Here is a 26,102-nt window from a genome sequence, read left to right on the forward strand (position 1 = left end):
CTGTTTTATGTATAGTGTGTGAAAACACAGTCAGGCAAATTGCTCTTGATAAAATAATTATTGCCTTAAGAAATTCATTAAGATCTCTAAAGATTTCGAAAAATTTGGCATTTTAATGACCAATTAGACGTACCAAATAAATACTACTAAAAGCATTTAGATAACTCACTAACACACAAATTGAATTAAGACCATGATTATAGCTAATTTGTACATGCTGTATGCTGAGCATACTGAATTTAGTTTGTCTAATTAGTAGTACTCCAATGGTATGTTAATTATTAAGGGCTAGTCAATGTTCTGCATGTGAATGCCGCCAGAAACCTGCTTCAATTGAAACAGAGACAAGAAAACAGAGAGTGAAGCACAACAACATGTATGACCCACACACACAGTGACGAAAAGACAGACAAAACACACAGAGGGAGGACAGGTCGCACAGCCATGCTAAACTTAGCGGCTAACTGTTTCGGCTGTATGCTAACAAACATTTTCAGATTTGTCTGGTTAATCTTGTATGTCTGTTGGCAGGGAAGAGACATTTGCTTGCAAAATGAGCTACGAGTGCTAACCTTGAGGCTAGTGACTTCGCTAATGGAAGCTAAAAGGGTTGACTATTTTCAAGTCAAAGGCATTTGTGTTCCTGTACCACAGCCAACGGTGTTACGGAGGCCTGTGATACCCCCTCAGCGAGTCTGGGTCTTCCATTAACACGGAGCAAAACAAAGCACTCAAGTCTAACATAAGTGAGAGCAGATGTAGCCGTTCACCGCCAAACCGTTTCGCTTATTTTGAAAATGCCATGACGGATCCTGAAAAGGGGAACTCTGGGTAGGCGAGTTCAGGTCAAGGGTTGGTAGCTGAATATCTACTGCCCATACCAATTTGCATCAACAGCTCTGAATCAAATGCAACCCAATAGATTTTCTTTTCTCTGTTGCTGACAAATCACTGACCCACAACGGTGGCCTTGGGGCGACTGGAGCGCAGACTTAATGAGATATATAATTAGACTCTGTTTTACTGGGTCTTTCAATAAAGTTTCATTAGCCTAAACCAGACATTAATCATACGCTTGCCACAAAATCTGGACTAAGCTCCTCTGACACTGTTCATTAAAAGTCATTATCTTTCCATTTCAGCTTCCCTAGCAACTTTAGTGTGTTGCATTAACTCTCTGGGTGGTTGTTTTGGATGAGCGCAGGGTACCTACAATCAGAAAAAGGGCTGATACAGAATCCTAAAATGGAAGCAGTGAGAGGAAAAGAAGTATATTAGCAGTAAAGCACCGTCATTGGTCTTACCTGATCTGAGCTGTTTGATTCTGCCGTTACTTGTGCTAGGGTCGATGGGAAGGAAGTCTTTGAACCAGGTGATTTCCGGGTCGGGGTTACCACTGGCGGCGCAAAGCATGGTAGCCGTGCGTGTGCGTTCCACTACCTTCAGCTGTGGGCCCATGTCAATGTTGGGGAACCCCCCAGGAAGTAGGTCTTCTGTTGGGGAGAACACAGAGAAGTTTAAAGACAAGCAAGTAGACAATTATATGACAATTACCAAATGGAAAGTTGCTACTAAGCAAGTTTCTGGAAGAACCAGCTTGACATGGAATGAGCTCTGTAGCGGAGAATGCGAGAGGTTTGGACACAAATAGTGTACATTCAAGATGCCAATAGGGGCTTTTGCAGTGTTCTAGGAACTCGGTTATAGGTACTAGCCACCAGGGTGGTTCCCAGAGAACTAAATGTTCCCATAGGCCCATTTTCCTGGTTGCATTCACACAGCCAGTAGGAACTCTGAAGTGACGTAAGCCATGCTTGTTTAGCGCTTTTATTTTGAAGGTGCGGCGGACATTGACGGCGCTGAGAACGCCAGAGCCAGAGCACACAGTGCTCCCGTCCTCCGTCTTCATTGGTTTACGATCTGTTTAACAGCCCTGTCTAATATGTGATTATATTAGCGTTTGCCATGTGGTTGATGCCGAATGTCGCTAGCTGAGCAGAAATACATAATCATGTTTGGCTTTGTCCCCTCAAAGTCGAGTTGGATTTTCCCCTTAGCGTAAAAGTTGAGAGGTCCATTTATCACTGTTTTCCATGTCCGTAGAGTTAGTTTGTGGAGTAAATATATAGGCTATAATCTGTGTGTTTACATAGCTTTTTAAAAAAATTGTGGGTGCTGGTGTTTCGAACACATTTGGCCAATCAGTGTACACTTTTACGTCACTGGTAGATCCTACTGTGCTGGGATAGACCCTACTCTGAAGTAGGAGCTAATGTAGTTCCCCCAAAAGGCGGGACTAAAATCCTTCCCAGTTCCTGTGGTGCGAACACGCCAAGAAATGGGTACTTCCGTGTGAAAGCCCCTAATAACCTACTCGAAATATTCGAACGAAAACGAATATCTGGAAGAACCAACTTGGCTTGCAATGAGCGAGTGGACCTGTTTTTCTACAGGGACCCTCAAGGGGACTTGCTGAGGGGCAATCAGACATTAGCATAGCAAAGAGCACACCATCATACATACCATTCGGGCCCTACAGATCAGAGTCTACACTAGCGACAGGGCCGTTTAACCGGGGCAAGCACTGGTGACATTTCACCCCAGGTTCCTCAATAGTTGAAGTCAATTTGAAGAGACAGGTGACATACAAACACACAATAGAGTTTGACAATTCACCCCTCTCGCTCTTTAACAGAATCCAGCATGGCTGATACCTGCTGTTGTAGGCCAACACAAGCTTTCACGCTCTTCATGGCATCTGCTGTAAAGACAATGACTGATAATGTAAAAGGGAAAACCTCTCACTTCTTTGACCTGGCGTGACTCACATGCTGGCAGAGAACTGAGGACACTGTGGACTTCGCCAATGGGCACAGCTCAGGTTCTAGGTGTGAAGGTCACATCCTTTGAACCCCTTGAGAATCACAAAGGTGTGCCAAGGCTCATGACATTACAGGGAACCAAAGCAACGCACCTAGTACCAGAAACTGTTCTTTTTACACCAAAGAAAAGGGACTAGAACCAATGTATTGTGCAATGACCTTTTATTTCCATGTTCTATTATTCAGTGTTGGCTGGGGAAGCATTATGGCTGCCTATCGATTATTAACCAGTGGAGACAGGAGGTTTAAAAGTTCCTGCTTGGGGGGGATTGTCCTTTCAAAAGCAGCTATTCTGTAATATTTTGGAAAGCAACATTCTGTGTTTATTGTACATGCGATCCATGGCCGGATTATCCATGCTGTGACATCGGAATAGGATTTCTGAAAACCACACAAATTAAGCCTTGAACACAAGATGAGTAATTTGATTTGAGCTTAATTAAAGGCAGCAAGTGCTGAGAAGTCTTGACTGGTGGGGGGCGAGTGGGAGCAGCAAACAGAGTCACTGATAGAAATGTCAAAGCAATACAAATTCTGTTTGTGAAAGAGGCCGAGGCAGGACTGGCAATAATACCAGTGTCATGGTGCTGCATATACTACCATAATGACCGCGGGCATGCAAAAGCAAATGGAAAGAGTGTCTATATTGTCACCGGGATGCAACAACTGAACTGGAATCATCCGTTAAGAGAGCCTCACCACGAGCACTCCCAATGTAGAGATGTCCTCTACGGGTAATAGTAATGGAGAATAGCTAGAAATAGAATTTGCCTTGCAGATGTACTCTTCAAACACTCAAATTGGTTCAGGGTCAGTTGCTCTGGTAAAAAAACGAAGGAAATCAAGCAGTAGGCATGCATATCCGCGCCAAGAGCCCTTAGTCCTGTCCTGCCTGGCTTGTATTCATGCTTAAAAAAGCCCTGGAGTTACAACTCCAATATTCCCCACCAATCCGATCACACAATTAGGTAGCTATTGTCTCCACAACAGCTTTTTGATATTGTCACAAGCAGCTGATTTACAATTAAGCTTTAGGCATGTGCACTAGAGCCTCGTGTCGTCCCATAACCCTCAACGCCAGTTTTAATTGGAAGGCTTTCAAATAGTTGTCCATTAGACAAAACACAGCTTTCCCCACTCTCCGTCACCACGCATTTCTGGAGCTAGATGCTAGCCGATGCTTTGTTCGGCACTTTGCGGAGGGCTAATTCAACATCATAATTCCTTAAAATACATACCGGAATGCAATTACAGGCCTGCGCCGGTTCTGGGTTTGTCTCTGGGCGGCTCTGAAGGCCGCCTCTGGCCTGTCTAAGAGGCTGTTAAGCCGCGATGATAATGATGCTGTTATGATGTTCAGCGTAGCGGGCTGAGTGCACCGGCCACTTTAGCCAACAGCTGCGCATTCACCGATTCAGCAGGGCACTGAGGTCGGCCCTCACCCCCTGCCCCTCACCCCCAAACCTCCAATCCGTTAGCTTTGACACGGGCTTTTACACTCGCTGTTATTATCTGTAATTGCATTTAATTGTAGCTTGTGATTTAATGGCATTATGTAAGTGACAGGTGCAAAGCCTCTTAACCTGAGCGGTCAGTTTAGTGCAAGTGGATTTGCAGACGTGCATCCATGGTAATAAGCAAATGAGTTTTGATTGATTTATGATGATCTCTGAAGCTCATTATCCGTGCAGCTGTAATATTTCACATCACAGATTAAAAGTAAAATGGCTATTGCGGCTTGTACGTCAAATATGAAATCTGTACACAACTAAATCTTTCCACGCCAGCATTTTAAAAAAAGTTGCCAGCGACCATCGTCGTTTTCTTCTAGCTTCATGCACTTTTTTATCAACACTTGAATGTGGGTATGTTTAATTTGCATATTTCTGCTGCTTCTTCTCCTGTATTTTGGGAGATTCAGTAATCTTTCAGAAGATGCGTAATAGCGCCCCCTACCGTATAACGGTGAAAACACGGAAAGCAGTAAAATTACGTCATTGGTGGAGAAGCGTCGTTTCATAAATGACAGAAAATTCCGTCAATGGCGGGGGGAAAGAGTTATAATACAAGTATAGTGGCAAATAATAGACCATTTACTATGCATAACACGAAATATAACAGCAAAAACAATGAATAATACTAAACATCATGTATGATACCCAGTTTTTGCCGCTGGGTGTTTATAAGTAATTGAGTTCTTGTTGATTTATGATGATCTCTGAAGCTCATTATCCGTGCAGGTGTAATATTTCACATCACAGATTAAAAGTAAAATGGCTATTGCAGCTTGCACATCAAAATAAATAGGTAATGTATACACAACTGTCGCCTTCTGCCGGCACCGTGGCATTCTTGTTAACGGCTTTATCAACCAGAGACACATTTAATAATTACACAAAGCATTCTTTGAGTAGCGTGCATTTTTAAAAACTGCTCTCCGGCAAACACTTTCCTGCTGATAAAAGTCTCCGGGGCGGCATCGAAATCCGTAGACGTGTCCTCCCCTGCACCGGCTATTTTATTATTTTCACTTACCGAAATGATTTAATTTCATCAGTTCCTTAATAAGGTTAACTGATTAGCTCTCGCCACAGCCAGAGATGGCTTTAGAAGCACATTAATATGACAGAGAACTCTGGGAAGGAGTGGGCGGAAGAGCAAAAGAGAGAAAACTGGGATATAAACCATATGATGGGAGGTGGAAGATGTGTTTTTTTTTTCAAATGCAGAACTAAGGCGACATTTAACTAATCTGTAGCCCCAGCTGTTCGGATTTGAGAGGTGGTCAATTTAATTTCCTGTGCTCCAAAAACAGCTCAATTAGCATAACAGGAAGTGCATGAAGGGATCCAGATACACTATCACAGCCCGACCTCTGTCTATTGGTATTTGCCAAATAGTTTGCCTACAGGATCAAAGACACCGTCTCTGACGATCCCAATTTCAAGAAGTTTCTTGAAAAATGCTTAAAAATTCATTTCTACAATAAACAAACTCTTCCGGCTCCCTGAAACACAGCCGTCTGACATTAGCGTTTCAAACTGAGCCAAAAACGTGGGGTTGACTGCTCGAAATTTGGACTTTAGATATCCGTCAGGATTGGTGAAACTCGGGATTTTGCACAAATTATGGTAATTCACAACCTCAGTCACATTTATCGCCTCTGTTTTAATAAGACCCTACAGACTCGCAGAGACAGCTGTTGATTTATGTTTCACTAAAGGCATCATAAAAAAACACCCTGAAGCCATTTTACCTTTTATAATATCAAATATAAAGCAAATACTAAAAAAAAAAATAAGGTGGAATGTTATGCATAACACTAAATGCAAACCCAAAAATCATGTTTAATGCTAAATGTAAGCTCAAATATAATGTATAGTACTAAAATAAGATAATATATATATAAAACATACTAAATATAAGTCCAAATCCCATGCATAATTTTAAATATAAACTTAAATATCATAAAAAAATACTAAATATAAACCTAAACATAATATAAAATACTAAATATAAGCCTAAATATTATTATAAAATACTAATTATAAGCGAAACTACATTTGGGCTTATATTTTGTGATTTATCTAATATTTAAGCTTATATTTGATGTATAAGAAAATAATATAATTAGTACTAAATATATAGATTAAACCTATAGGTATAAATGTCATGTATGCCTAAATATCACATACAATGCAAATTTTAAGCTCAAATTTCATGCATAATACTAAATATCATAAAATACTAAATATCTAAGCCCAAATATAATAAAAAGATCATGAATAATACAAAAATGATAAAGATTAAAAAATAACTTTACTAATTAAAATAATACTTTTACTAATATTAAATCATGATTTAATGCTGAACAGAAGTAAACAGCTAGTCAGTTTTAAGGACTGCCAACGATCACTCACTGCAGTGTGCAAACACTCAAAAACAGTGTGTGTGTTCAGTTGTGTATTACAGCGGCGCTGCAGACGTGTACAGATGCCCGTTCCCCGCAGGCGCTCCCCGTCGGGCTTTGATAACGCCGCGATCGCACAGGCTCCGTCGGCCGCGGTATAATTAGGCGGTGGCGTGTGGCGATGATTGTGTGGCAAACGTCTGTCTGACGCCCGAGCCCAGCTGTTTCTGCCACGCTGACTTATGACACCTGAGGAGGTGGAGCGGGGAACGCGTCGAGCGATGATTCTAAGGTTCTGGGGCCCCCAGAGATGGACTTTATTAATGGAATAAATGGGTGAAATAGGGGGCCTAACCTCATATTCTTTCATAGAGCCCAAAATGGCCAGCGGCGCCGCATTGTGACAGAGCGACAGTGACATCCGGCCCGCTAAACGGCTCCCCGTCTGAGATCTCACAGCTGTGTTTACAGAGCCGAAGCCCCGGGACCAGGAGCGCCCGTGAAGGTCGAGTGGCCAGAAGTCAAGTCACCTTCACTTATACAGCGCTTTTACCAATACAGACTGATTCAAAGCAGCTTTACAGTGATAATAGGAAATCAAAGTACCAGATTGTTTTGTCTTTACAGCGGAGTTATTCTCCAGCTAAAGTTAGTTTTGATTGATTCACTTCCGTTGCAAAGATCATTAGTTATTAACTTATACAACACCGTTCTAACAGAAAACCCTTAATGCGCTTCGACAACAACAGTGTTTGACACTCGAGAACGCAAACCTTGAAACAGGTTCAAAGGTGCAAGCGTTGAAATTAAGTTAATATTAGTTATCTCAGAGGACTCAGATCAGTAGTAGTCGGGTGTCGGATCGAGGCCACAGCGCCAATAAAGTCATTTTACCTTTTATAATACCTCATATAAGGCAAATTATCATGTTTAATGCTAAAATATATAAAGTACAATGACTATACGCTTAAATATCATATTAAATATTAAATATAAGCCTAAACATTAAATAAACACTAAATATAAGCCTATATAATAGATATAAACCTAAATATCATATAAAATACTAAATGTAAGCCTAAATATCATATAAAGTACAATGACTATACGCTTAAATATCATATAAAATATTAAATATAAGCCTAAACATTATATAAAATACTAAATATTTCTAAATATCATATAAAATGCTAAATCAAATGATCATGTTTAATGCTAAAATATCATACATAATTCTCATATGATATCATGCATAATACTAAATAAGCCAAATAGCATGAATAATGCTAAATATGAACTCATATATCATACAAAAAGTACTGAATAAAAAGTACATATAAAAATACTAATTATAATCTCAAATAAAATGTATAATACTAAAATAAGGCCTGTATATTACTAAATATATAGACCTAAAAGTAATATTAAATACAAAATATAAGTCTAAATATCGTGTAAAATACTAATTATATTGTCAAATTTCATGCTAAATAGTAATATAAGCTTAAATATCATAAGCTTAAACATATTAAAATACTAAATATAAGCCTAAATATCATATAAAATACTAAATATGAGCCTAACTATCATATAATATAATACATAAGCCTAAATATCATATAAAATACTAAATATAAGCCTAAATATCATACAAAAAACTAATTATAAGCCTAAATTTCATATAACATATTAAACATGATCCTAAATATCATATAAAATGCTAAATATAGGCCGAAATATCATATAAAATATTAAATACGCCTAACTATCATATAAAATATTAAATATAAGCCTAACTATCATATAAAATATTAAATAAAAGCCTAAATATCATATAATATATTCAACATAATCCTAAATATCATATAAAATACTAATTATAAGCCCAAATTTCATATACAATACTAATAATAAGCCCAATGTCATGCATAATAGTAAATAAAAGCTTAAATATGATATAAAATCTTGAACAAAAGCCCAAATATCACATAAGTCACTTATTGTGGACTCACATTTTGCTCTCGCTCGCGTTACAGGAAGTCTTTGCATAAATGAAACATAAGTGTGTTTTTCTTCCAAACAAATAAATGAGATTGCATTCTTTTAAGAACAGCTAAAACCCTACTGGATGAATTTGCTCTTCATAATTAAAATGGTACCCCTCCAAAAAATAAAAAATTTTAATGTACTACAGCAAAAAAAGATGTAAACCCTCGCTGTATGACTGTAAATATGAAACAAAACAATAAAAGGTGACGCTGTGAAAGCTGCGTGAGCATCTGATCCTGTGTGCTTTCAGCCGAGCATCTAATTCCAGCATTATCTGCGTCCACAGACTGAGTGGCCCAACAGGACGCTTTCTCGGGGAGGGCAAATGGAAAAACGCCATAATGGAGCCATTTTTATTATTGCACTTAATTGCAAGCGCAGCTTAAGAGGGCGCCGGCGTCGGTGGAAGCGGAACTCCAGCGTGTCTATGAACACGACACACATATGAAGAACTGATTCCTCTGTCTGTCTGACTGCGTTCTCAAGCGGCGAGTAAGCCTGCTGGTGTCGGCCTGAAGTTTGAAATGAAGACTCGTTTGCTCGAGGGAACAGTTGTTCGTTTTGCATGGTCTAGTGCCGAAGCCGTGGAAGACAGTGAATGGCAGAGACGCTCTCTCAGACTCTTTAAATATTAACAGTTTAGTTCATCCCAGGCCACGGAGATCTGTAACTGAGACAAACATCGGCCGGAGAAGGTTCGACGTGTTGATCTATGTGATCTCCTACATGTGTCGAGTGATACAAGCCAGTGATATAAGCCTCACAGAGCTTTTCTCAGAATCGCGAGTTTATATTTTGCAAATCTGCCTGTATTTTTTGCAGCTACAAGATTATTATTATTATTTATTTATTTTTAATCACAATTCTGATCCGATTTATATCTCGTAATTCTGAATTTTCTCACAATTCTGAATTTTTGTCACAAAATTGTGCGAAAAAATTCAGAATTGTGAGGAGATTTTTAAATATGACATATAAATCAGAATTGTGAGAAACTCGGAATCATGAGAAACTCGGAATTGTGAGAAACTCAGAAATGTGAGTAATAAACTCGGAATTAAAAATAATTGAAATTGTGAGTAAAAAATGCGGATTTGCAAGATCTAAAGTGAGAATTGTGAGATAAACGGAATTGTGAGAAAAAAATGCGGAATTGCGAGATCTAAAGTGAGAATTGTGAGATAAACGGAATTGTGAGAAAAAAATGCGGAATTGCGAGATCTAAAGTGAGAATTGTGAGATAAACGGAATTGTGAGAAAAAAATGAAATTGTGAGGAAAAAAATTGGAATTGGGAGATATTAAGTCAGAATTGTGAGAATTTTTTTTAGAATTGCGAGATCTGAAGTGAGAATTAAACTATATATAAGATATGAGATATAAACTCGGAATTGTGAGAAATAAACTCCGAATTGTGAGATATAAACTTTGATATGTGAGAAATAAAAGAAATTGTGAGATAAATGGAATTGTGAGAAAAAATTAGAAATTGTGAGGAAAAAAATTGGAATTGCGAGGTATAAAGTCAGAATTGTAAGGTAAATTCGGAAATGTGAGAAATAACGTAGGAATTGTACGAAAAAAATTGGAATTGTGAGATAAACTCAGAATTTTGAGTGATAAACTCGGAATTAAAAATTCAGAATTGCGAGAGCTAAAGTGAGAATTGTGAGATATAAACTCGGAATTGTGAGAAAAAATTCGGAATTGTGAGATATAAACTTTGATATGCGAGAAATAACAGAAATTGTTAGAGATAAACTTGGAATTGTGAGAAAAAAATTGGAATTGCGAGAAAATACAGAATTGCGTGATATAACCTCATATATATATATATATATATATATATATATATATATATATATATATATATAATAAAATAACTGTTTAAATGAATAAATAAACAGTGATTTAGCAAATCATTTCATAAAATATTTCTCCTGGATGAATTTGCTCTTAATTAAAAAAAAAATATCATGCAAAGAAACAAGGACTTCGGTGTCCAACAGAGGAGAAGAACTAGATGCCGGAGCCAAGCCGGAGCCGAGCCGGAGCCCGTGCCCAATCAGGCTCGATCACACAGGATCAAAGCAGACGAGTTTCTCTTCCGGAGGCCAAGCGTGTGCTGTGTGTGAATCCACATCTCCAGCCCGGGAAACACGGATCTGACTGGCCAAACTCAGACAAACGCTTGAGTGCAGATACAGTCATGTGCTTGAGTTACTTCAGCTGTGAATGAAACTAAAATAGTAAAATAGTTCTGCGACTTTTTATTGTGTCATACGTGACGGCTGTCACGATTTCAGTGTCTTAAATTCAATATGATATAACATGTAATCTAGTCATCTTTACACTTTAATTTAAAAAAGACCATGACATTTACAAAAAAATAATAAAAAAAATCTTTAATTTAATTCTACATGTAAATTAAGCAAATTGAAAAAAAGAGAAAATATAAATAAGCCTTACAATTATAGCCTATATTTTAATCTTCAAAAGTGAATTAAAGACATTTTAAGGCTAAAGCTAATTATAATGAATACAATCAATCATGTATTAACATATCAACTTTCTAGTGGGAGATCGACGTCATCACCGCGTCGCGGCGTAATAAAAAAAATCGCAAGTCGCGCGACGGCTGATTGACAGGAGGCTGAGGGATCAAACTTGTGAACCCAAATTCCACAGCTGTCAATCATCTCTTGGAAACAAACAGGAAGTGATTCACGTCATCGTTATCGTAACACTTACGACATCGCAGGCTTTATAAACAGACGTCAGATACTAAACGACTGTCGCGGCGACAGAACCCGTGCGTTTTGGCAGATCTTAACGCGGCTAAACGAATGCATTATGCATCGGGGAGCAGCTGAGAGCGCGCGGATGGGAATTGCTTTTGTTTATGAGAGGCAGACGCTCGTAACACAGCTGTATTCGACTCTAATCAAATCCCTGTCATCTTCTCTCTGATCTTCATTACTTCTATCACGCGCTGCTCCTTTTCCTCTCATTAGTGTAGTGTGAGATGGAGACGCTACTCAGGTCGAGGTCATTGGAATACTATATTGCTATTCATTTTTACACGCTTTATCTTCTGGACATATTTTTGTGTGTATGTGCAAATGTCCTTTATGTTTAGTCAATATTTCTTTACATATTCATAAAATGACCCTGACTAAAATGGCATATATTTTTAGATAAAAAAAAAACAATAATGTATATATTTTTCCCCCCCAAAATATTTCAAATATTAACATTTATATGACAACTTACAAAAAAATATTAACATTTAATAAGTCAATATTTCACAATGTCATATTCATTCATTTTAGTCTACTTTGCTTTGTATATAATTTTGGTTGACAATGTGCAAAATGATGAAGAAAATAATTGTAACTAAAATATACAAAATAAAACTATTAAATACTAAATAAATAAAGTTAATGAGGTTCGACTGATTAATATTAGTTAGGAAATTATCAATGATCAATACTTTGAAATTAACCTAGATTAATAACTGATGTAAATTTCTACATAGGGTATGCTAATAAAATAACATTTCAAGTCACATAAATTAATATTATTTAGTGGATTATGAACAAGCATGAATGAACAATTAGTCAACAATAGTATAATTAACATTAAAATAGATTAATAAATGCAGTAAAAAATACTTTTCTTGTTAGTTCAATTAATAAATTGAACATCATTGTAAAGTGTTACCAAATAAATAAAATAATAAATATACTATCAATGCAATATTTTAATAAATAATAACTAAATAAAATATGTTTTCAAAAATATATTTATATTTATAAAATAATAATACAACTATAATATTTAATATAATTGTACACAATATATTTAATTATACATATCATATATAATTAAAATAAATATAATATAATTATATAATATAATAATAAATATTTTTTACTAGCTAGCAAATATCACAAATATTTTCACAGATTTATTTTTAAGACAAACTGAAATTTATTTTCTTGTAAAATGTACTCCAATTTTCTTTTATTAACCCCCCCCCCCCCCCCCAAAAAAAAAAATATATATCACAGTGTGTTTATGATATGCTTTTACAAAAAAGTTATCATGTTTTCTGTTAGCATGTCGCTAAGATAACGACGCAACACTCCAATACGCGTATTACCCAAATACTGGTTAAAATAGTGCACTTGTAACCAGCCCACATGGGCTCGGGTCAATAGTTGGTAAACACACTAGCGCCACAGACAGACAACCACTGAAACGATCAGCCGTGTGGCAGTAACTCTACTCCATGTGCCCTGCTAACACAGGCCAGCGCTAATTACAGCCTCATATTGACCCAACGGGGATCAGCCATAGACAGAGAGATTATTCGGAGAGAAGAATCAATAGAAGAGGAGAAAGAGACTGGCGAGACTTGAAGCCAGTAAAAAAACTGCGTTAAACATAATGTGCTGATAATGTAGCTTCAGCTCACCTTTAGCATTGTTCTTATGCCTCGCGTCTCAATCGTAGCCACATGCTGTGGAAGTAGTGGTCTGTGTCTACAGCCTCCAGCGCACTGATGTTTTATAATGCACTTTTCGCTACTGGACGCAGGCGTTTCCACCGGAGAACAGCTGGAGTGGTAATCAGCTGTGCTCTTTTACTTAAAATCACTCATGGCGGGGCTTTAAGAACCAATACCCACAATCCCCCGGGGGCCGAGCATCCAATGCTATGGTTTATCAGGTATGTGGAGAGACGTTTAACCCTGATCCACCAAACTGAGCTGGGGAAAATCGGGCAACGTCTCTCATAACCGGCCTACAAATACGTCTTATGAGTTTTAAAGAATAGAATTAAATATCATATATAGAGAGAGAAAGAGAAATATGCAAGGTCATGAATCGAACTCTGTTGTATAGATCCAAAAAGTGCTGAGCATCTCTGAGGAAATGACTCTTCAAACCAGACACAGAGAGAGAAAAGTGACATTAAGATTCCTCAAACTGCGCTTGAGCGGGACGAAACAAGACAGGGACGAATTTGGAAATGGCAGTGCCAAAGCTGTGAAAAAGAAATGGCTAATAAAAGGGGCTCCGCGGCGAGCGTCTGGGTTTAGAACAGTCCAATTAAAACGGCGCGAGGAGCGGCAGAACAAACGCGGCTCGTCCTGCAGGGTAGCAGCCAATTAAAAGCGTCTGATCAAACGGGCATGGGCAGTAGTGAGATCATCCTCTCTGGCGCTCTGCAGTGCTAACGAGTTCCTGCGCTCAGAGTTTGAAGGAGGATGGGTCACAGTGCAAACTCTGGAAGTGAAGGATGAGATTAGAGATGAGAAGAGGTGAAGAAAGCAAGACAAACTGACAAAAAGATATATATATATATTTTTTTTTTCCAGTGTTTGGGTAGTTTTTGTGTAACCCAGCTCCTGGGTCAGACGTAACAACCCAGTGTTTGTTTTGTTTTTGTGTTACCCAGATCCTGGGTCAGACGTAACAACCCAGTGTTTGTTTTGTTTTTGTGTTACCCAGATCCTGGGTCAGACGTAACAACACAGTGTTTGTTTTGTTTTTGTGTTACCCAGATCCTGGGTCAGACGTAACAACCCAGTGTTTGGGTAGTTTTTGTGTTACCTAGCTCCGGGGTCAGATGTAACAACCCAGTGTTTGTGTAGTTTTTGTGTTACCCAGATCCTGGGTCAGACATAACAACACAGTGTTTGTTTTGTTTTTGTGTTACCCAGATCCTGGGTCAGACGTAACAACCCAGTGTTTGGGTAGTTTTTGTGTTATCCAGCTCCGGGGTCAGACACGACAACCCAGTGTTTGGGTAGTTTTTGTGTTACCCAGATCCTGGGTCAGACATAACAACACAGTGTTTGTTTTGTTTTTGTGTTACCCAGATCCTGGGTCAGACGTAACAACCCAGTGTTTGGGTAGTTTTTGTGTTACCTAGCTCCTGGGTCAGACACGACAACCCAGTGTTTGGGTAGTTTTTGTGTTACCTAGCTCCGGGGTCAGATGTAACAACCCAGTGTTTGTGTAGTTTTTGTGTTACCCAGATCCTGGGTCAGACGTACAGTAACAACACAGTGTTTGTTTTGTTTTTGTGTTACCCAGATCCTGGGTCAGACGTAACAACCCAGTGTTTGTGTAGTTTTTGTGTAACCCAGCTCCTGGGTCAGACGTAACAACCCAGAGGTTGAGTTATTTATCGCTGGCTTTTTACGACCTCAGAACATTGCAGCGCCTTCAAACTGGTGCGTGTCTTCAGTAAAATACAGCTTTGTGTAAATGTTTTGTATCTATAAATATGTTATTGTTCTGTATATCATTTAACTTTATGCAAAGCAACATACAGGGGTGCGATGTGAGTCACAGGACAACAGAGACTGGTTGATTACACTTGAATTACTTCTAAATGTTTCATTTTCGCTTCTAATATTTGTTAAATGAGCTTAAATGCATGTAATAAGTATTCAAAACTATATAAAATATGCTATTCTGTAAAATATGATAACAAATAAAGGAATTATCATGCAAACCAGTGGTTGTGTGGAGATTATTTTTTTTTTTTTTACGTTTAGAGGAACTTAAGTTTTAAGTTTTATCCGTAAACATTAATTCATGTATGAAGTAAAATAATAAAAAAGCTAGTACTATATTGGTTAAAATATAACTGGCCTCGTTGCCATCTTGGATGGACTTTTTTTCCCCACTGTGCATTCTGGGATTGCCTTATCCACAAAATAGGCATCATATGCTAGCTCCTGCAAAAGCCTTCACATCTGGAGTTAGCCTACTATGAAACTATAAAAAAAGTATAAGGTTTTGGACGAGAGCTTATGTTTTGGAAAGGTGGTCTGACACCTTTGGATTTGAGTTGCACGATGCCAAACGCGTCCAGCGTTACCGTTTTCATCTTTTGTTGGCCAGCACCCTGAACCCAGCATTCTCACAGCGTGAGCAGGGGCAAGTTAAGGCCAGACACACCTGAATGTGTAAAGAAGTGTGCAAACGTCTGACACCTCGCAGGGTGCGAGCAGATGGCCAAACCTGGGCTGCTGTTGCTGTTGGACTCTATGAAGTGCTAGCTCTGGGTCAGTGGTGGACAAGACTGCCAAGACGGGCTCAAAGCCAGGGTCAGAATGAAGAGGAAAACAGCGAGGCTTTAAGAGAAGAAAGCAGAGAACGGGTTCAACACCCGAAGTGACAGAGGAGAAGCACCGACAGTTGCAGGTGTCTTATCCTTGGTTTTCTCAGAGACTCCTCCAAGGACTCTCAGAGGACTCGGTAGAAAAGCAGATGGCACATCTTAAGCATTCTGCTCACCGCTCTTGTGGGCAGCCAGAAGGCAGCTAAAAACAAACCTAAGCCCCTAGAAAGAGCACTGGCAGATTTACGGCAAAGCCTTGTCTCTGCCGCAGTCGGGCGGACACACCCTGAAGAAGAAGGCAAGGTGACTGAGTACTTAATGAAGTCACTAGCTTCACAAGTTGGCCAGGGACAAAATGAAAGGAGAGTTTGCTCGAGACCACAAATTGTGAGGACGATGGTGGACAGTTTAATTGATTTTGATTGAAGTCCACGCAGGTGTTCATGAGCCGAGGCACTCTCCTCTGGGAGCGCATGGACACATGTGCCGGCCTTTGTACAAGTGTGTGTGGGGCTTGCTCTTCTGATAAGGCTCGATGTAAATGCGGGCCCACAGCAGATGGGGATGAGAGAGCGAGGGGGGGGGGGGGGCAGTCGTTTTTTTCCCCTTAGTGCTACAGCCTGTGTTCCTTCCTGAGCCGCATGGGTCTTGCCAAAGCCAGGATTTTCATGTAAAACTGGGCTGCCTACAAAAACCCTCGGCTTGGGTTCGGGCCCAGGAAGAAGCCTGCAAGCTGCCTGCTCCAGCGCTCGGCAATGACAAGGCAGATGGCTGGACCTACGCACGGGGAACAAACGAATAACTCAATGGTGAAGACGACAGAGGTTCTGCAACTGGCCGGGACGGATTTAGAGTTTCTGCAACTGTAATATTGGGTCACATTCAAGTTAACCAAACTGGTTAGTTTGTCCACTGCAGGCCAGTGTTTCTCAACTCCAGTCCTCAGGCCTCACGTCTCAGAATGTTTTAGATGGCTCCCAATTCATCATACTAAGAAGCTGAAGAGATGAATCAGGTGTTTTAATTAGTGAGACATCTAAAGGATTCTTGTTGGTGGGTCCCTGGGGGGATGCGTAGTACAAACTTAAAGCAGGGGAATCCAATCCTGTTACCAGTAGGGTCGCCCTCCAGCAGCGTTCAGCTCCAAGGCTGATAAAACACACCGGAACCAACTAATCAAGCTCCTCGGGATCTGCCGTGATGACTCCGATAATAAATATTCAGAATGTTCCAATCCAATGTAATGGTGCCTGAATCATAATCACACACTGTTCGTTCGTGGGCCAGAGGAGAACTGAGCGACTGAGCCTGGTTTCTCCCAAGGTTTTTTTTTTCCTCTCCATTCCGTCACTTGATGAAGTGTTGGTTCCTTGCCACTGTCGCCTTTGGCTTTTGGCTTGCTTAGTTGGGGACACTTAATATTCAACAATATTATTAATCTACCTGCATTGACACCATTATATGAGAACTGAACTGAGCTGGAAGATGACATCACCGTTTTCCCAGAGCGGCTGTTTATATGAATGAACTAAATTAATAACTTTTTTTTTACAACAAAAATGAAAAATAACTGAACTTACTTAAGCTGGAACTATGATGCTATTTTCTTCTAGATCTGCTGTACAGCAGAAACAAACTTTGATGCATTATTTGCTTGTTATCCCTGTAAAGCTGCTTTGAAACAGTCTGTATTGTAAAAAGTGCTATATAAATAAAGGTGACTTGACTTGACTTGACATTACACTCTTGGGGAAAAAAAGGGAAAAAAAGTTGTCACTAGTGTGGTACCCATTCAAAAGGTACTATGTACAATATAGGTACTAATATGTACCCTTTAGGGGTAAATAAGGTACAAAAGTGTATCTTTTAAAAGTGTACTGCCCTGGTGACAGCTTTTGAACCTTTTTGTTTTCGAGAGTGTAGAAACTTCTAGGCAGGAATTTGGCCCTCTAGAAGCAAGAATTACTGTCAACCCATATCACTGTACTCTTACCTCTAATGATCGACAGCGTAGCTTGGACACTGTCTTCGCCTTCGCTGTTCTCCGCCACACACTCGTAGATGTTCTCGTCTCGAGGCGCCCGGAGAGGCTGGATCCTCAGGACGGCCCCCGCACCTTCGTCAAACTCTATCGTCTGTGTGAGCGGGACAAAGAGTGGGTTCAAAATATTTCATTGAAAAGCTTCATGGTAAATGTCATTAACAATTGCCTTGTGGTTAAAGAGACAAAAAGGCCATGAATTCAATCCCAGAACTGGAGCGCTACCGATCCTAAGTGCCCAAAAGCAAGGCGTTTAATTCCTGGTTGCTCTAGTCTGGGTAAATGACACATAACTTCCTAATTGAAAAGTTTTGGTACTAGTGTTCTCGCTTCCATGGTCAACCAGCATCCCTAACTTTTAACATAACCCTAACTCATTTCAGGTTAATTCTGATAAAAATTGTTGTGCTTCTATTTTTAGGCTCCTGTAACATCTATATGTTGCTGCGAGCTCAAATTATGCAAGAGAGTTAATTAGGCTCCTGCGGTGCTTTCGCATTTGATGTCATTGTAGCGAAACAGTCGCACGAATCAATAGGGAATGACAAAGAGGAACGAGGCTCTTTGTAAGCCAGTGGCAAAACTCTCTTCATTTTTTTTGTGTGTGTGTGTATGTGAGTTTTCAAGGCTAGGATAATGAGAAGCAGCCCAGTGATGGCACACTGTCCTAAGTGTGTGTAGATCAATATCAAAGCAAAGCCTTCGGGGGAAACAAATTAATTCAAACCCCTCACAAAATGACTTTTAAACTCAACGAAGATGATAATTTGAGCCCGAGTTGAGCGTACTCTTGGGTTTGCACCAACGAGTGGATCGGAAACGCCAACGCATTTTCGTGTTGATCTTTTTTTGAGGGAAGTTTTTCATCTTTGTTGAATAGTGACAGAATGGTTAAACGCAGAGCTAGTTTTAATTAAGAAACACTAAACATCGATCAAGACACTACAGATGCCAGCTGTGTTATGATAAAAGAACACAGCAAACAAGCAAGGAAAATAAGACATACTAGCTCTGCTAAATATCCACAGAAGCTAAGCTGTGCGCTTCATAAACACTTGAGAACTAACCCAAAAACAGTTCCAGATGCTTTTAATGGCATTTTGCGAGTAATACTACTGGAATGGTTGATTATTTAATTGATATGTTTGCACCTTAACGAAGTCTTACCTCGATGCGTTGAGAGTTCACCCTCTTCCCTTTCTTGTTCCAGGTTACTCTTGGCTTGGGGTCACCTGCGGCTTGGCAAACGAAGGACACAACACCCCCGGACACGCCAATCATGTTTTGAGGTCTTTTTGTAAACTGTGGTGCAGCTAAACAAGAAAAAAAAAAGCAAAATACTATTAGCATTTAGTTTTAATGGAATACTCGCTTACTATTTACAATACTGCCTTCTATATTTGGTCGAAAATAGCATTTGAAACAATACGCTACATGTTGTGTTAAATGTTGTAAACAGAGGTATGCTACATTGTTTTCAAATAACCTCACCATGTCGAATGTTCTAATTAGCATGTAATGAGTCAAGAAAGAGAAAAATGACAGCTGATATTACTTCCTGTTCACACCGGAAATGGTAAGTCAAGATGAACACATTGCATTTTGGGAAAAACATTTACATCGTTAGCATGTCATGCATTCAGTATATACAAAAAATGTACATACTATGCATACTGCAGAAACAGTTGCATGCTGCTACAAGGCCACTGTAACAGCAAATCAATTCAATTAAATAGCAGAGTGATTGAACACACACCCACATACATGCAATTTAACAGTTCCTCAAAGTGCATTCGACCATTAAATAAGCGAGTGAGAGGACTAGTACTGAAGTGGGCTAGAGACCCGTTCCGCTGTGACAGAAACGTTGGGGAGAAACCAAGGCGGCCGTGCGGCGGCGCCAATGGAGAGTGCCTGTGTTTCAGCACGCCGGTAATTACACCACAGAAAATAAGCACGTCGACGCCATTGTGAATAATTTATTGGTCAATGAATAATAAAGTACCTGTGTTTCTGCCATGATTTGAAAGCCCCTTGTCAGGTGAAGCATCCAAAACCCCGCGCACGTTTCGTATAAGACACGCCAGCTGTAAGCTAATGATATCCAGGAGATGGTTGGGGCTGACAGTCGGTAACAATGGATCATCCTGCCTTCCTGTCGTGACCTAGCGATTCCAGCTTGTGGAGACCAGGGGCTGTCATTCTGTCTACCATTACTGCTTATTCTTTGTAGATTACGCTAGTTTTGGAAAATAAAACTGTGTGATTTTTTTTTTTCCATCAGAACCCAGCACAGTTTGTTCCCAGCTCATCAAATTATCATGCCATCTACCTCGACTCTTCTTGGTGGGCCTCCGCCGGCGCTCGCTTTTTTTCTCGCGGCGGGGCAGTAGGTCAAGCTTGACACAACAAGACATGAGAAGAGGCTCTCTAGGGGAACATGCTAAAATCCAGAAAGCGTGCAGATATGAGGAGATGATCAAACGGTCAGGCAAGCACGGCAAATTAATTATTAACCGCCCGTGGGCAGGCAGGCAGGCGAGCCCCTGAATCTCCGGGTGCGGATAAACACACTTGAACCGTTGAAATTCCAGAGAGCGGAGAGGATGATGCCCGAGGTCTTTCTGTCCAATTATGAAGTTAAGAAAGTTCAACTTTCACAGCGCAAACACACACAGGTTTACTAATTTAGTTGGTATGAGTCATCATTATTTGGTAGAGCAAAAACAAAAACAAAGCAACAACAAACTTGTTACATCAGTGCTGCTCGATTCTGGCAATTGAGAATCAAGATTTTTTTGGATCAAACAGAGATCGCGATTCTCCCACAATTCTAAACAGACAGCTAAACTAACTAAAGTTTCTGACAAATGCTAATTGCTGCAGTCTATTTAAAATGTTTAAAGGTGCATTAAGCAACTTTTCATGTTAAAAATACCCGTTTTTCTTACCCATACATGCTTAAACAATTGCCTGATGGGCTGAATGAGCCCTTCTATGATCACTGCGATTGCCTCTATAATCCTGTACAGTAAAATAAATAAGAGGGATTCGGGACGGAATCGACTGGGCGTGACGTCATGCGCGTTCACGCTCACCTGGCTATGTCTGGCAGGTTTGTGTATTCGCCGCCATTATCCGCATCAGCGAAGACAACTCAAGCGACTTTTGCAAAAGTAGAAGATGGATTCAAAGAGACCGGCTTCTAGTTCATCCCAAACCCCAACGCAAACTCCCCGTAACCGCGTGCACAACTCTGGTTGCAGTTTCGCGTGTCGCCAGAAGGGGGCATAGTTCTGCAAAAACTCAGAGACTTGCGCAATGCACCTTTAATGAATCTAAATTATTATTATTATTTTTTAATCAGTATGAGTGAATGATTCAATGACACACTCATAAATAGGCCACTTCCCTTGTTTCATTACTGGATGAATCAGCGTTTTTGAACAAATCTCTTGAATGAATGATTCACTGACGAATACATTTTTTATAACAGCCACTTGTCGCCACCTACTGGTGTAATGATGTAATGATACGTTATTTGAAGCACGGTTACTTTCAAAAGGTGATTTGCTCTATTTTGATCACTACCGTAGACATCGGTGTTTATATGCGAACTATAAACTTTTATCCCAGTTCTTCTATGTTAATACGAATATTTGTAACACAGAAAAAAACAATACTGTGTCAGACATCCCACCACTCCCGGAGAGTCCGGGAGTCTCCAGCATATTGATAGCGGCTCCCGGACGTCCGCAAATTATATACCGATATCGCAGAAATCGAGCGAGCGAGAGAAAAAGCCGGATATCAAGATGCGTTTTCGGGTGAACCGATCACAAGCCGTATTATCACACTTTTCAAATACGTTTTCTTGCGTTCGTAATTTCTGGTGACCCTCGTCTCTCCTTTTTCATCACCCTCAACTACATCACTTTCACTTTCGTCCAGTGAATACTCTTGAATGAACGAACCCGCGTCAGGTGGCTTACGAAAAAAATATATATATATTTGGGGGGTCGTGCCATATGCCGGAAATGAGTCGCAGGGATCTCTCTGGATCAAACGCAGATCTGAATGTCCGCTGTGATTTTGTCAAAGGTTTAATAGACACAGCCACAATCATTGTCGTTTAGGAATGAGATTGCGTGGGTGTTTTGAATCGAGATCGCTATATTTTAACGATTAATCGCGCATCTCCACTACAAGACGAAGGTCATAAAAACCATCCGTGAGTGATGGATTGACTAGCTCGCTATGGTTTAACCTCTGCTGTGTAACCTCTCTGTTCAGTGTCTGTGTAGCCCGAGGACACACATTCCCGCCGGCTGGGTATCGATGCTTTACCCATGAGCGTTAGCGGCCACAAGCGACGGCCTACAGCGCAGTCAGTTATGGATTTTCTGACAGAGAGCTTGAGAGTGTAATAGAGAAGCTTTGACGAGCTGAGACTTCACGAGACAAAGAGGATCACTCACACAATTAACCTTTCCGCTGGCCGACACTACGAAGGAGAAATAATTCCATATGTTTTCATTTTCCTGACAGCACCAAGCACAGATGTGCCAAACAAATGGTGATATACATACATACTGTATATATTATTTATTTTCATGTCGTGTGTAAGGACATGCTTTATCTCCTTTCAGACTCTTTTTCTCGCGTTTATAATAACATGATTCTGTCGCCTCCATTTTGGCGAGTCTCCTATAATGGGAGGCTCGGGGTGACGGATGACTAACCACAATCATCGGGGGGAAAAAAAGAAACCTTCCAAAGCTTATAAAAACAGCTCCATTATGCCGAGAATTAGAAAAATGCAGGCGCAAAAAATGGCAGCCCATCAGGGGCGTTTTAGGAAAGGGGAGAGAGCATCACTTGACGCCCATCTTGTTTAAAATAGCCACCTTTCAACCACTGATTGAGGCTTATCTGAAAGGGTAAAAAGGCACATTTCGGTATCGTACGTACTTTACCTCTGAAAAAGGCAATTACGGGGATCCCAGTGCCGGATAATGTCCTAAGTGGCTGTAATTTGGGAAATCAATGTGAGCAACATGTTCCGGCCAAAACATCTGTAACGTTTGGACTCTAAACCAGCATCTACATGCAAGCCAAGCACCTGCTCTTAAAGTAACAAGAGCGGGGTTCGACACTAACATTATGGAAAGTGCGTTTGCCTAGGTGTGAAGAAGATCTTTAGATTCATAGCAAACCACAAAAATGACAGTTCTTGTAGACTTAACTGAAAGTCTTTGTGACGCTAAAACGAGTAAAACTAGGAGAGAAAGTCCTGGTGAGAGGAAAAGGACCGCCGCAGGTTTAGCTTCGCCTGCTTGAACACAGAGATTTGTGGCCGTGTGCTCGACTGACTTCAGACCGACCGCGGCTCGTCCTCCCAATTGGACTCTCTCTCGTTCTCTCTCCGGCCACACGAAGCCAACACGCCTATCGGTCAGCAGATCTGACTTCAGACATCGCCATAGCAACACGCGCGAGACGGGCGTTCTTTAACTAGCTAATCGACTGCAGTGAAGGCTTCATCAGAAGATGCAGAAGACTTACAGTCCCGACCAGGAGAGCATGTGGAGGAGCGATAAAAGGACGGAGGGGGAAACGCGCGATATAAATATCTGGTTATGTGGCATAATGCAGAGCATTACTCAGAGACGCAGTTGTGGAGCATCTGTGAGCAACTAAATCGACTCAGAAATGATTTCTAGACAGATGGCAGTAAAGGTCGAATGTGGTTTCTGTGCAGATGTTTTCATGAGGTCATCATTAACCCTAAGCGGGTCATTTGGGTCTTTCACAGGCGAGCATGACAGCGCCAATCGGGACTAACACGCCGGTTTCTATTAGATAATGTCTTAACATATAATATGACATAACATCAAGCCTTGAAACTACATAACATATTAACAACATAGAACAAATAACATGACCTTACATGACACATAACATAACATAACATAACATAACATAACATAACATAACATAACATAACATAACATAACATAACATAACATCATAACATGACCTTACATGACATATGACATATAACAACATAACATGACATGACATGACATGACATAACATAACATAACATAACATAACATAACATAACCACCAGCTGCACCAGATTCTTAAATATAACGGCTTTTCGGTTTTAATAATAACAATAATACAATAAAATAATAAAAATGAATAAAATCAGAATTGATACCTCCTGAACATTGCCATTTGTGTCGCATGCACCGGTTTCTTTAATACAATGAGTTTTCAGTCTTATGAGTAATAATAATAATAATAATAATAATAATAAATAATTTATTAATAAAAACAATTGAGACTGCACCGTTTTTTGTATTTTTTTTTACGACTTTTCATTTTTAAAATAAATACATAAATAAATAAATAAATAAAGTTAGACTATGATTTAGTGGTTTACTTTTTCTTCTCATAATGATCAGCTCATTCCATCTCTTATTTTTAATGTGCATATCAAACATTGTCTGGTGTGTCTATTTAGATTTTTGTTATAAAGGAGAAAAAAAAAAGGACTTAATTGAACAAAAGCTTATAAAGATATGCAAACAACGGGAAGTGACTTGTTTGGTCCCGCTGTGCTTGTCCTCTTCCCACAATTCTCCTGTCATATTACTACAATTACCGCTGATTATGATACTTCAGGCCGACCCCTAATGAGCCGCTGTTTTCTGCAAATCTTTAGCAGGTGTGGGGTGAGCAAGTCAAAGTCTACCGAGAGCTTTAGGAAATTAACTTTAACAATAAGGCCAATTTTGCAACTGAGACGAGGAGGAAATTGCAACAATCTACAGTGATTTGCGGCGTCCTCGGGCGATTGGTACTTGTTGACAGACCTCGTAAAAACAGACACCTGCGATCGCTCGAGGGTTGAAGACCTCGGAGTGGACTGTGGGAATCTCACAAAACAAAAAAATTTCTTACTTTGCAATGAGATCATGATAAAACTATAAAAGACAGATGTGAAAGACCCAGCAGGATGTGCGCTAAAACACAAATACTGCTGAAGAAGTGTAAGCGCCACAAACATCATCGTGTCAGTCAGGCTTGAACTCAATGCCTGACCGCTTTTAATTGTCGCCGTGACATCAATTATGCAAATGAGAACAATAAACAAACTAAAACGTCTGGGTTTTGATCAAAAATCATCACATATCCACCTCAGTACTTGCAATACTGTCTTGATGAACTGTTTAGGCAGAAATAAACCGAATTTGATCGTGGAGCCACAAAGAAAGGCTTTTCAATCTATTGAGTCTGATGGGACTCTGGGAAAGGGCTCAGTCGCTGATGCTGGATCACAGAGGTGACATGCAATAATCATTTTTGACATTCAGCAAATCCGAGCCAGCTAAACTGCTTCATGATTAATCTGAGCTGTTCAGGGAAAGTGTGTGTGTGTGTGCGAGTGTAATATCCAGCAGGTGGAGGTGACGCGATCCACGAGGCGCCATCTGCTGGTCAAGCGTCTACTGGAGGATTTTAAAGAGATGAAAATGCTGTCATCTACACACACTCATGTCTGTTGTCTTCTGCGGAACATAAAAGAAGATATTTTGACGGATCTTCAAGCCACTCTTTTCCATACAACTGAAGTGTAGCCTATAGTGATCAGGAGCTTTCAAGCGCCAAAAACAACCAAAAAGTGCCCATAATAATAGTCAAGTCAAGTCAAGCACATTTAAAAGCAACAGAGTTGCACCAAATGACTTGTGCACTGTATTTTAAGTCTCCAGAAGTCATGCGATAGATTTGCATGAGAAATGGACAGGAATGTAAGTCCTTTACTTCGAAAGTCTGGTATCTCAGTTGTGCTTTTGCATACTTTTGACACATGCAAATTGGCAGAAATTAGCGTCCAACTTAGAGCGCCGGCGTATTTAATTATTACAATATTTGCATGATTATTTGCCGAAGCTAATAACTTTGCACATGTCAACATATTTAGTTTAGTTGTACTTTATTGTCCAGCCTTGGCTGAAAATTGGTCTTTGGCCTCGCTATACATACAACAATGTCAACACAATCAA

The 26,102-nt window shown here is 39.9% G+C and overlaps 1 protein-coding gene across 7 annotated transcripts in view; it reads right to left on the reverse strand.

Moving 5' to 3' along the window:
* The window catches only part of ptprsa (protein tyrosine phosphatase receptor type Sa), a 212,311-nt gene that overhangs the window by 85,942 nt on the left and 100,267 nt on the right, over positions 1-26,102 (reverse strand). For all 7 annotated transcript variants that reach the window (XM_084415711.1, XM_084415709.1, XM_084415710.1 and 4 more), the window contains 3 exons: positions 19,192-19,337; positions 17,977-18,118; positions 1,305-1,493 (listed from right to left, as the gene is read on the reverse strand). In XM_084415711.1, the coding sequence (XP_084271837.1) occupies positions 1,305-1,493; positions 17,977-18,118; positions 19,192-19,337 (477 nt within the window). The remainder of the gene's footprint in view (positions 1-1,304; positions 1,494-17,976; positions 18,119-19,191; positions 19,338-26,102) is intronic.

Source organism: Rutilus rutilus (genome assembly GCF_951802725.1).
Source record: "Rutilus rutilus genome assembly, chromosome: 8".
NCBI lineage: Eukaryota > Metazoa > Chordata > Actinopteri > Cypriniformes > Leuciscidae > Rutilus > Rutilus rutilus.